Source organism: Onychomys torridus, chromosome 10 (genome assembly GCF_903995425.1).
Source record: "Onychomys torridus chromosome 10, mOncTor1.1, whole genome shotgun sequence".
Taxonomy (NCBI): Eukaryota; Metazoa; Chordata; class Mammalia; order Rodentia; family Cricetidae; genus Onychomys; species Onychomys torridus.
In genome coordinates, this window is record NC_050452.1 from 24,623,582 (window position 1) to 24,636,240 (window position 12,659).

Consider the following 12,659-nt stretch of genomic DNA (forward strand, 5'->3'; position numbering starts at 1 on the left):
CATCTTAAAACAAGTATAGCACCCTATCCTCCCTTTTCTGGGAATCCCAAGGCTATAATGCTTGAAGACTTAAAGAATTTCTAAATGGGGATTTAGTGTTCTTTTTTGTGTGTGCATTCATGAGAACGTGTGCTTGTACATGCATGCTTGTGTGTGTGTGTGTGTGTGTGTGTGTGTGTGTGTGTGTGTGTATGCGCACGCGCATGTGTGTGTGTATGTATGTGTGATGAAAGAAAGCTAGACCTTGCATGTGCCAGACAAGTGCTCCCCCACTGAGCCACATTCTAAACCCTATCTTGCTTCTTAAAGTAAGCATGTCTTTTAATTGGTGCCCTCTCTTCTTTGTCAGCTAAACCAAGGCTCAGAAGACCCTCTTAAGAGGCCAGTGGTGTACGTGAAGGGTGCAGATGCCATCAAGCTGATGAACATTGTCAATAAGCAGAAAGTAGCTCGAGCAAGGATCCAGCACCTCCCTCCTCGAGTGAGTGGTGATGTGTCTGCTGTCCTCCCAGGGCCTTTGTTTCCTGTGAGCTTTGCCTTTCCGCCCTCTTGTCCCTCCATCTAGAGTACTGGCACAGTGTAGGTTCCTATGGTTGAGCTCAACTATGGGACAGGAAAACAGAAACTTTCACCTCAATTGCTTTATTTGTAAAAATCTGTAAAAACTTATAGAATAGTCATTGTATGCTGTGAAGTCTCTGGTCTCTCCACCTTGTGTTGCCCCTTTTCAGCCCATCCTTCTGAGAGACAAGCTGAGAAAGATAAAGGGTTCCCTGGTCTTTCTTCTGTCTGACCTAGAAATGAGAAAAGGCCTACACTTCCTTCTTTCAGTCAGGTAGATTGCTCACTTGAAACTCCCTGACTCACAAATAAGAACATTAGGAATTACTGGGGCCTGGGACTGACATTCTTGGGGACAGGTAGCAGTCAGGCATCTCTTCGCTGTGCTAAAGCAATATTACTGCCCACTGATACTTGACTGACATCTTCTCCTCAACCTTGGATAATCTGGGGCTGGTGGCCATATGTGTTTTCTTTCCTCCTCACAATTAACTGAACTGTTTCCATGTAGAATGATTCTTCCACCTGCATCAAGTATCTGGGTAGTCAGCATCTCGCTAGGGTCCTGTTTTTATTGGCTAAGTGGATGACCGAGGTGTAGCAGCTTCCAATGGCAGGAGGCAGTGTTGTGTGCAGAAAAGATAGGAGCTGCCCAGTGTAGCTCAGTTGGAAGAGGACTTGTCCAGCATCCACAAAGCCCCTGGTTCATTCCCCGGCACTACATAAAGCCCTGTAAGGCACAGCTGTGACCCCAGCACTCAGACGGTGGTGGTCGTAAGGTTAGAAATTCAGAGTCATCTCCAGCTACATAGCAAGGTCAAGACCAGCGTAGGATAAATGCTGCCTCATACCCTCTACTCCACCCCAAGAAAATAAGTGCTGTTTGCAGAATTGAATTGCTGGCTTCATTTTAAAGGAAAAAGGAACTCTTTGGTAAACGTGATTCATTATAGTGGAAGCTGATATTTGTGGAAACACCATACAATTTTCTGAGTTGTTGTAAACCATTAATTATATGCTTAGTAATCACTATTCCCTCAAAACACAACACTCACTCCTTTGTCTATAACTAATTATTTGTGTTTATTCAGAGGAGCCTTTCTCTCTAAGGTATACCAAACTTGGCACTGTGTTAATGGGAGACCCAACTTTACAAATGACTCTCAGCTCCTAGGAGGCCCGAGACCACTGTAGCTCCCCACCCCCATCCTGTGTTCATGTGAGCAGAACCCCAGGCACTTCCTACACACAGAGGGATCCTGTCTCACTCATCCATTCCATTTCCTGGCCAGGACTGACAGCCCACATGCCCACAATCAGGCCAGAGAGGACATGGCTCATGGTATTTGTCTTCTATTCTAGCAACCTACCGAGTACTTTGACATGGGGATTTTCCTGGCTTTCTTCGTCGTGGTCTCCCTGGTCTGCCTCATTCTCCTTGTCAAAATCAAGTTGAAGCAACGTCGTAGTCAGGTAACCCCTAAGAACAACCTGTGAACCCCATTGCCCTATTGCTGATGAAAGTTAGGAGTCTAGCCAACCTGCTGTCCATGGCACCCATCCTTTCTCAGGGGCCTGGAGAATGCCAAACCTCAAGTGCTGAGCCCTCGTGTTGAGAAGGGCAGGCCTGCAAAGGCCTCAGCATTGCGGGTATTCCAAGCTAGTGTTTTGAAGGAAATGTCCAAATAAATGTTGTTTTGGAGCATAAGACCTTTGCTTCTCAGGTAGATCTAAGGTTGGTAGGAATACATACTGTCAGGTCCCCAGGTCTCGTGATGCAGTTTGCCTGCCAGGCCCTTTCTGATGACTCTTGATAAACAGGTAGCCATAGTAGAAGACCTGCAGGCAGAGGGAGTGGTGAGAGGAGGGTGCGCAGGAGTCTAGACTGGATGTGTGGCAGTGCAACCCTTGGAGAGAAGGGACAGTCAGAGGAAAAGGGTTTCAGTTGTCAGGAGGGCTGAGGAGCCATCACCAGCCGGAAGAGGGATTGTGGGCTCACACTGTATATCAGATGCTGAGCACTCGAGTGAACTCTCATTTCCCTAGCACTTGGCATAGGGCCTTCTGAAAACCAAGCTCCCACAGAGTTAGGAAGTACAAAAGGGATTTGCCTTTTACCTTGAAAGCAAGGACCAGTGTCATGAGTACTTTGTTTGTTTGTTTGCTTGCTTGTTTGTCTGTTTGTTTTTTCAAGACAGGGTTTCTCTGTGTAGCTTTGGAGCCTGTCCTAGAACTCACTTGGTAGCCCAGGCTGGCCTCAAACTCACAGAGATTCGCCTGTCTCTGCCTCCCGAGTGCTGGGATTAAAGGCGTGTGCCACCACTGCCTGGCCTATGAGTATTCTTAAGGGTCTAGAAAATACAGTGACAGGATGAGTTTTGAGCAGTTTCTCAAGAGTCTGTTTGGCCTGAGTGAGACTAGTGTTGTCTGTCCCAGTGTCCTGTGTGCCATGGCCCAGGGTGTGACTACCACTATTAATGTGTACCAACACTGACCATGCTCTACCATGCAGAATTCCATGAACAGGTTGGCCGTGCAGGCTCTGGAGAAGATGGAAACCAGAAAGTTCAACTCCAAGAACAAGGGGCGCCGGGAAGGAAGCTGCGGGGCCCTGGATACACTTAGCAGCGGGTCCACGTCTGACTGTGCCATCTGTCTGGAGAAGTACATTGATGGAGAGGTAGTGACAGAGACAAGGCCTGTCTTGGGTGGGGAAGGGGTGTACGGGCTCCCAGAGGTGCTGGGCACCACCATGACCAGAGTTCCCTACAACCCTGATTCAATGTCCAGGCTTTTAATAGTGTTTTTCTTAGGGGCTGGGAAGACACAGTACTCTATAGATGGTCTAGCTAACTAAATGACTTTAGAAGTTGATCAAAAGTACATAGATGCCAGGCATGGTAGCACATGCTAGTCATTCTATGTTCTAGCACTTGAGATGTTAATCTGGAGAATTGTGAGTTTGAGGTCCTGGCTCCAAAAAGAAAACAAACAAAAAAGTACATGGTTAGACAGAAAATGCGTAGATGCAAGAACAAGTTGTTTGGTTTGCTTCGAAGAAGTGGTTATGTGGTGTGTTCACTTGGAAAAGTCAAGAGAATTGATGCCTTCTCCCTGCCTCCGCTTGTAGCTCTTTATTAGAAGTTGCAAGAACAGTATTAGGAGCAGCATAAACAGTTCACCGAGAACCACCTCTCATTAGCATTTTGCTATCTTTGCGCCTGTCTCTAGTTGGTAATTGCACACAAAGTGGGGAACAAACTGCTTGAGAGTCCAGGCCTCGGACAGCCCCTGCATGAGAGCACCCACTGATGTAGATTGCTGGGCGGAAGTGTGTTTGCACACAGGCTCTTGGAATGATGCTCTTGCATAGACTATAAGTACAGACTCCTGGTTCCAACCTAGCCCGGGCAGGTTCTTGGTTTGTGAACTTGGCAAGTGGCTTCATCCTGTGTCTGCACTTGTGATGCCAACCAGCATACTAGATGCTCACCAAGACTACTTAGGTGAGAAAATACAGACATTCTAAAGTACCACATTGGTTATTAGTTTGAGTATCACTGTGTCAGACTGGTGAGAAAATAAAAGCAGAGTAACAAGAACAGTCAGGAGGATACTTGGAATCCCATCACATTCTGTCATAGGCTGCTTTCCTTAGAAGCTGGGTGGCCCCAGCAAGTGTCCCTTTCTACTTGACCTCCTTCAAGGATGCCTAAAAGCAAACATCTGTAGATGGTGCAGCAATTCTCAGCCTTCCTTATGCTATGACCCTTTAATACAGTTCCTCATGTATTCCTTCATACATGAAGTTATTTTCGTTGCTACTTCATAACTGTAATTTTGTTACTGTTAGGAATCCTAATGAAAATACCTGTGCTTTTAGATGGTTGCAGGAGGATGACCTATAGGCTGAGAACCACCGCTCTACACCAACATAGGTGACCTAGGGTGTTTGTAACTCTCCCTGCAAACCCCATGCTCCCTAGCTGGAGGCTTTGGACTTAGGTGTACCCTCCAGCTCCTGGAAAGGAACCTGTTTCCTTTGTCCTTTAACCCTAAGGACTGTTTGGGCCAAGTGGATTGGACAGTTTCCTTCTCCCTATAGGCCCGACTTTAAGGAACGAAACTGGCCTTCAGTTGGAGTTAGGGGAGATAGTAGAAAGTGTTTTAACTTTCCATTCCTATAACAAATGTCTGCAGTAATAAGCATAGAAAGAGCAAAGGTTTGTTTGAGCACATAGTTTTAGACATTTTTGCCCATGATCATTTGACTGCAATCCTTTAGGCTTATAGGGAGGCAGCATATCATGACAAGAACATGTGATGGATAGGACTGAAGAGATGCCTCAGTGGTTAGAAGCACATGTTTCTCTTGGAGATCTGAATTCAGTTTCTAAAACCCATGTTGGGTGGTTCACAGCTACCTGCAACTCCAGCTCCAGGAAACTAGCACCCTCTTCACCCTCCTCAGGCAACTACACTCACATGCACATACTCAATACAAACATGTAAGCTTGCATACATATAATTAAAAGTAAAAATTAAGGCCAGGTGGATCTCTGTGGGTTCAAGGTCAGCCTGATCTACAGAGCCAGTTCTAGGACAGCCAAAACAACACAGAGAAACCCTGTCTCTAAAGAACAAAAAAAAAGTAAAAAGTAAGGCAATCTCTTGCAAAATGCAGCTGTGTTTCTGAATTACTCAGAAAAATGTGCCTTCTCCTTTTCTTTTTCCTTGCTCTTTCTCCATGTATCTGACCTCTGTGCCAGCTTAACTCAAATGGCATGGCTCCCTTCTCTCCTCCATTCTCTTCTGAACAACTGCTGAGATACACTGCTTTCCTGCCCTGAAAGTTTGCTCTTTATCTCTAATCAAATTTATCACCAGGCTTAAAAATAAATAAATAAACCAGGTGGTGGTGGTGCAGGCTTTCAATGCCAGCACTTGGGAGGTAGAGGCAGGTGGGTCTCTCTCTGAGTTTGAGGACAGCCTGGTCTACAAAGTAAATTCCAGGACATCCAGGGCTACACAGAGAAACCTGTGTTTTGTTCTGTCTCAAGAAACCTAAAAAATAAAAATAAAAAAAGAGAATAAATAAATAGATCTTCAAAATTGCTTACCAGAAGGATACAAAAAAGAGGGAGTGAGTAAACCAGGTCCCACTAGGCCCTCCTTCCTGGTACTGCCAAGCTAGGAATCCTTAAGATCCATATTGTAGCCGGAGGGCACCAGCATCTACGGCACAGGGCTCTTCTGCCCCGTAGGGTCCACTGGAGGAGGCAGATGTGTGAGACTGAAGACAGAAGCACCCTCCTTTTGTCCATCCTTCATGCCATGTCCCCTCTGTCCCCTTTCCAGGAGCTTCGGGTCATCCCCTGTGCCCATCGGTTCCACAGGAAATGTGTGGATCCATGGCTGCTGCAGCACCACACCTGCCCCCACTGTCGGCACAACATCATAGGTAATTGTTAGGGCCTTGGAGGACACTGTCCTACAGAGTATGATAAGTCCTTGATGCATGCTCATGAGCAAGCTGAAGCAGCACAGCATGGGCCTCGGGCCTGCAGCTGTGCAGGCCTTAGGGTCTGAAACTTGGCTGCACAATTCTAAGCAGAGCCTGGCATTAAGGATCACTTTTAGGGGCAGGTGATGTGGTCCGTAGTAGACTGTTGCCTAGAGCATGCAAGGTCCCAGGTTTGACACCACCCCCCTCAGCCCTGGTACTCGCCCTCTAAAGAAAATCTGTCTTGCTTTCAAGTTTGGGTTTCCAATTAAACAGGATCCCAGCTGGGTGTGGTGGTATACACATGGGATACCCAGCACTGGGGAAGTAGAGGCAGACGTTCAAGGTCATCTTTAGCTACATAGCAAGTTGGAGGCCAGGCCGGGGTACATGTCTAAGGAAAGTAGGAAACAACAAACCCCAGCATCCTGACCTGGCCTCCTGTCTCTTTAACAGGTGACAGTGATGTTGGCTGCCCAGGTCTAGGTTATAGGGTTGTTTCCAGAGACACAGGGGATGATGAATATGCCATAGCCCTGTTTGTTGCTGCTCCCATGTCATCATTACAGAGCAGGGTCGGAGACACTTTGGTCATTGTTTTTGTTTTGCTCTCAGTAGACTCTGGGGAGATGGGAAAAGAGACAGGTCAGCCTCTGCCAGCTCAGCTGAACTTGGCTCACCTTGCCTGTGGCAGGGCCAAGCAGTCTCCCTGGCACACGGCTTCCCTTGATGCTTCAGCCTCTGCCCATTACCTTGTTTCCTCCACCTTTTCCAGAACAAAAGGGAAATCCGGGTGCTGTCTGTGTGGAGACTGGCAACCTTACACGTGGTCGGCAGCCAAGAGTGACCCTGCCGGTACATTACCCAGGCCGTGTACATAGGACCAATGCCATCTCAGCCTACCCTACCAGGACAAGTATGGACTCCCATGGCAATCCTGTCACACTGCTGACCATGGACCGGCATGGGGAGCAGAACCTCTATTCTCCACAGACCCCCACCTACATCCGTGGCTACCCACCCCTGCACCTGGACCATACTCTGGCCCCTCACCGCTGCAGCCTGGAACACCAGGCCTACTCACCAGCCCATCCCTTCCGTAGGCCCAAGTTCAGTGGCCGCAGCTTCTCCAAGGCAGCTTGCTTCTCCCAGTATGAGACCATGTACCAACACTACTACTTCCAGGGTCTCAGCTACCCAGAGCAGGAGGGCCAGCCGATGCCCAGCCTTGCACCCAGGGGCCCATCCCGTGCCTTTCCACCAAGTGGTGGTAGCAGCCTTCTCTTCCCCACTGTGGTGCACATGGCCCCTCCCACCCACGTGGAGAGTGGCAGCACTTCCAGCTTCAGCTGCTACCATGGGCACCGCTCTGTGTGCAGCGGCTATCTGGCAGACTGTCCTGGCAGTGATAGCAGCAGCAGCAGCTCTGGCCAGTGCCGCTGCTCTTCCAGCGACTCCGTGGTGGACTGCACAGAAGTGAGCAACCAAGGTGTGTATGGGAGCTGCTCCACCTTCCGCAGCTCCCTCAGCAGTGACTATGACCCCTTCATCTACCGGAGCCGAGGGCCCACTGTACACCTTGAGGGCTCCCCACCACCAGAGGAGCTCCCAGCAGCACACAGTCAAGGTGCTGGGCGGGGTGAGCCATGGCTAGGCCCTGCCTCTCCCTCAGGGGACCAGCTGTCCACCTGCAGCCTGGAGATGAACTACAGCAGCAACTCCTCACTGGAACCCAGAGGGCCCAACAGCTCTACCTCGGAAGTGGGGCTCGAGGTTTCTCCTGGGGCCGCACTGGACCTCAGGAGGGCCTGGAAAGGGGGGCCAGAGGGACCATCCTGTGCTTGCTGCTTGGATCCCCAGCCCTCTTCCCTGGGCCCTGGGACGGGAGCAGCTGCTGCTGGCAGCACCTTATTCTTGGGTCCCCGGCTCCTGGAGGACTGCAACCCTCCAAGTGGAGATCCACAACCAGGGAGCTCCCAGGGCCTGTATGGCCTTCGCTCAGACCCTTTTCCCAGGACAGATGGGGTGAAATATGAGGGCCTGCCCTGCTGCTTCTATGAAGAGAAGCAGGTGGCCCACAGTGCTGGCAGGGGGAATGGCTGCTACACTGAAGACTATTCGGTGAGTGTGCAATACACACTCACCGAGGAGCCCCCACCCAGCTGCTACGCAGGGGCCCGGGACCTGAGCCAGCGCATCCCCATTATTCCAGAGGATGTAGACTGTGACACGGGCTTGCCTCAAGACTGTCAAGGGATACACAGCCACAGCTCCTGGGGTGGGATGCTGGGCTTGGACATTCCCCGACTCCACTGGAGTCTGGGGACAGCCCAGGAAGAGGAACAGGTTCCATGCTACCAAGCCGAGGTGCCACTGCAGCCTGGCTGCTCTCCAGAGGAGGCAGATGCTTCCAGGGCTGGCCTCTCCAGTCCCCCCCAGGACAGTCAGGAGTCCCATGCCCTGGCTGCTGAGGCGTCAGGTGAGAACAGATGATAGTGGTATTTGTATAGGGTCCTCTTCTCAGGCCTTTTCTGTTTGGCTTCTTCTGTGACTTGGCTTCTGTACTTGATGGCTTTCAAACATTGCTTCTCAGCCCCACCCATCTTCAAACCCTCTGCCCATGAAGTCTGCATCTCTTCCCTTCAGATGCTTCATACCCCAAAAGTAATCTCAATTTCACCAACTATTGTGCATCTCCATGGTCCCCTTAGTCCATCCTGTGCCTCTTAGCAAAGTCCTCCTGACAGACCTCAATGCACTTGCCTGCTGTCCCACTTGGGAGACCTGAGTTACAGTCCTTACACTAGAAAATGCTGTAATGACTCATTGCCTTTAATAAGATGTAAGATGTCTTTTGGGAGAGGGTGGGGAATGGGTTGGTTGGTGTGTTGGTTTTGGTTTGGTTTTGGTTTTTGGTTTTTCGAGACAGGGTTTTTCTGTGTAGCTCTGGCTGTCTGGAATTCATGCTGTAGTCCAGGCTGGCCTTGAACTCAGAGATCTCCCTGCCTCTGCCTCCCGAGTGCTAGGATTAAAGGTACACAAATGTCTTCTAAATGGAGCTGCTTCCTTGATCCAGCCTTTGTCCCATCCCTGCAGCGTGTCAGGTTCCTTTTCCTCTCCAGACCTCTCTAGAGCTCAGTCAGTCAGCTAAGCAGCCTTCCTTTCCCATCTGTATCACTCTGACTCCCTCTGCTCTTTGCTAAGTCACCTCAAGCCAGGCACCCACCAATGGGAAAGTCTTGTGTGGTCTGTGCAGGGTGTGAAGAAGGGTGTGGTGAAGGGTCTCTTGCTCATTTGTTGCCAGTAGGAATTCACTTTTTTATGTTATGCTTCCATGACATCCCAGGGCTTCCAGAAGATTCTCTATAGCCAAACAAGGGCGACATGCCCCCCAGAAATAACTATGTAGACTTGAGCCCCTCAGGAAAGAAGCCATTGCTGCCCTACCCTGTACCACTCACATAGTCCACCCACCATTGTGAACTCTCACTCCCCAGAGCCTGCTGTGCCAGCTCTCTCCACAACCTTGATGGCTGTTCTCCCTCTCTCTCCCAGGACCAGGATCTGGCCCAGGCATCGGTACGGGAGCTTGAGCTCAGAAGGAACTCTTTTGTAAAAATCGGGAACTGTATGGAGACTTCAAAGTCTGGCTTCCTTCAAAGCTAATATATATTAGTTTTATATATTAGTTTTGACAAACACAAAAGTGGTAATAAAGAGAGCCTGCCTCAACCCAAAATGTGAGCCACCTGTGGCATCCCCTCCCCATTAACAAACCAACAGACAAAAACCTCTTGAGTCCTTTGCCTCTTTTAGTAATGTGTTATTCTGTTTTGTAATGTGTGCTTAGGGTTCTGAGGTGTGTGGGATTGAGTTCTCTGCTTTTTTTTTTTCCTAAGATGTTATATGTAAATGTAAAAAGTTATTTAAATATATATTTTAAAGAACCCTAACCACCAACTTTCGTTGAAAAAGAAAAAAAAAAAAATCACTGCTGCATTAAATGAACCACATCCTATGTGGATGCCGTTGTCTCCTCGGAGGGACCTCAGGCCTTTGAAAAGCTCAGGGCTGCACCTGCCTTATTGAAATGACCAGAAACTTGAAGTCAAAAGCTAGTAGATAGGGGTACAAACTCCGAGGAACAATGCAAAGCTGCCTCTCCTCTTCCCCTTTTTTTGAGGCAAATCTAGACTTCAGGGCTTGGGGGAAGCCACACCTCTCCTGCCCACACTTGTAGGCAGCCATGGAAGCTGCAAGGAAGAGGAGGGGAAGGGAGGTGTCAAACTGTTGCTGCCTAGGCTCCAGGCTGTGGGGGGCAGTTGTGCCCATTCTCTTCTGTTCCTTTGGGTCATCAAATCCGGGACTGACCAGCCCTGTCACTAGGCGCCCTCCTGCACTCTGACCACTGTGCCAGGAAAGAGGCGCTCTCACCCTACTGTCCAGCTCTCTAGTCTTCTGTAAAATTGTTTTGGGCTTCGTGCCATCAATTGCAGAGGTGATCTGAATGGGATTTGCAGGACAGACACCCAGGAGGAATGTTGCTTTGTGACCTTGGTGTCCTGTGGGACTGGAGGAACAAGATCTCCTCTCTCCCAGCAGCAGTGCACTGCCTCTTGAAGAAAGGCATGCAGGGGCACACCTGTGACTCCCTTCCTTAGGTTGCCTTTGTAAGGGCCACATGCCTGACCCACAGGGGTGTGCACCAAGCTTCATTTTAACAAGTTTCTCATCCCCAGAACATGGCTTCGGGGCTCTTCAGGCCACTGCCTGGTGGCTGCAGTGGCCCACCCCACCAGCAGATGTCTGCTAGCCTGTCTGCCTGATGCACTATTATGTACTGATTCTCCACGAGACAGACTATCAGATAGTTCAGACCCAAAGGGTAGGCTTTTGTATATTTTTAACAGCCTCTTCTTTTTTAAGGGGAGGGGAGAGTTTTTTAAGCCCAAACCATTTTTGGTTGTGTTATTATTGTTGTTGTTGTTGTTATTGTTGTTGTTGTTTTTGTTTTTAAGATGTTTTGTTCGTTTTTAAAAGGGAGAGAGAATCTATTTAAAACTACTTCAGGGATTGTAATCCTTTTTGTCCAATATAATCCTTGTTCTTAAAAATGTTTTCTTTTCCTCAGAGGAAACTAGTGGGGTTGGCCTTGTGTCGCTAACCCTTCTGGTCACTTTTATACATTCATTTAGCAGATATCTTTTGCCATCAGAAAGAGTTTGGCCTAGTGGGTCTGAAAGCTCAGTACAGAACCTTGAAACCTGGGGAAAGGGGGTCCACCCTGGGTTGCTAGAGACAGAGATGACCCCTCTTCCAGTCAGGCTCCCAGGAAGTCAGGCCAAGGATCAGACTGCACATTTTGAGACTATCAGAATGCTTTGTTCTTTAAAATCCCATCCTAAGATGAGGACGTTGACTTATTTCTAGCCAGGATCTGACAGAAAGAAGTCCCCACATCAGATCTAGCCATTTACCTTTAGGAAGTGGCCATGGTAAAATTTGTCCTTCCACCCAACTCTGGGGGTCTGTCCTTTGAGGGCTCCTCCCAGCTGTGCTCCTGTTGGTGAGGTTATGAGAAGGGCCTAAACTATTCACATGTGATTGGGGTTGCCTTTATTTCTGGGGCCAGGAGTTGCAGCTGCTAAGAACAACAGCTTGCCTTACTGTGCGGTGGGAATGGGGCACAGCTTTTAACATGGACTGCAAAGTGCAGCTTCTCACTGTTGAGATTTTTTTTTTCTGCTTTTGCTTTTTTGTTTTTAGTGTCTGTGTGTGCATATCTCTCCCTTGGCTGAAACAAACCCCAGAAAGGCTTGTCTTTGCCCTGGCTAGAAAACCACTTCTCAGTAGTCTTACACAATACATTAATGAATCAAGAATTTGAATCCCACTGGAAGGTAAATGGACAAGGGCAGCTCTTCCTTGAAAGAGAGATAATGGCAGGGGAGCAGACACTTGTCTGAGGTGTAGAAACAAAAGGAGGATCTAGAAACAGTCATCTGTGTACCGCCTCATCAGACCAAAACAAAACTACCTGTCAGCTAGCTCCTGTCACCCTTTCAATAAGAATAAATAGTCTGTGAAGTTCTAAGGCTCCAATACTGGTAAGCAAGTACTCGCTTTGGGGGAGGGAGGAGGGGAAATAGAACATCAGTAGTGTATGGTAATTGCATAATAATGGACAAGGAGCACCCCACTTTCCCCTGGGAACTTCTGTATCATCTAAGTGTGTGATAGCAAGTATGAGCTTGATATCAGCTCTGGGTGTAAACCAGTCATGTCAACTATACAATTCTAGAATTCGATGAAAATGGAAGTTTGGGCATTCTGATCCTTGAGGTGTCTCTGTGGTCATAGCTGACAGTTCCCCTGTCCTCCAGACCCAGGCCATGTTACTGGGTTCCATCTTCAGTCCTGTGGTTCAGGCCCTCCCTAATGTCTTCTGCCCTCAAAGTTCACACAGGACTAATGCTTTTAAAATGTGGTCTATAAAAGAATTGGTTGAAAATATCTTTTAAACTGATCTGCCTTTTTCTATTCCTTACGTAAACTTTTTGTATTGTTGGTCTAACAAGACACTTTTTTTTTTAAT

General features: G+C 48.5%; 1 protein-coding gene across 2 annotated transcripts in view; it reads left to right on the plus strand.

Annotated features, from left to right (window-relative positions):
- Nucleotides 1–12,659, plus strand: part of LOC118591797 (kremen protein 1) — a 259,224-nt gene that overhangs the window by 154,383 nt on the left and 92,182 nt on the right. For both annotated transcript variants that reach the window (XM_036200171.1, XM_036200172.1), the window contains exons 4-8: nt 350–481; nt 1,924–2,034; nt 3,074–3,241; nt 5,920–6,022; nt 6,840–8,543. In XM_036200171.1, coding sequence (XP_036056064.1) covers nt 350–481; nt 1,924–2,034; nt 3,074–3,241; nt 5,920–6,022; nt 6,840–8,543 — 2,218 coding nt within the window. The remainder of the gene's footprint in view (nt 1–349; nt 482–1,923; nt 2,035–3,073; nt 3,242–5,919; nt 6,023–6,839; nt 8,544–12,659) is intronic.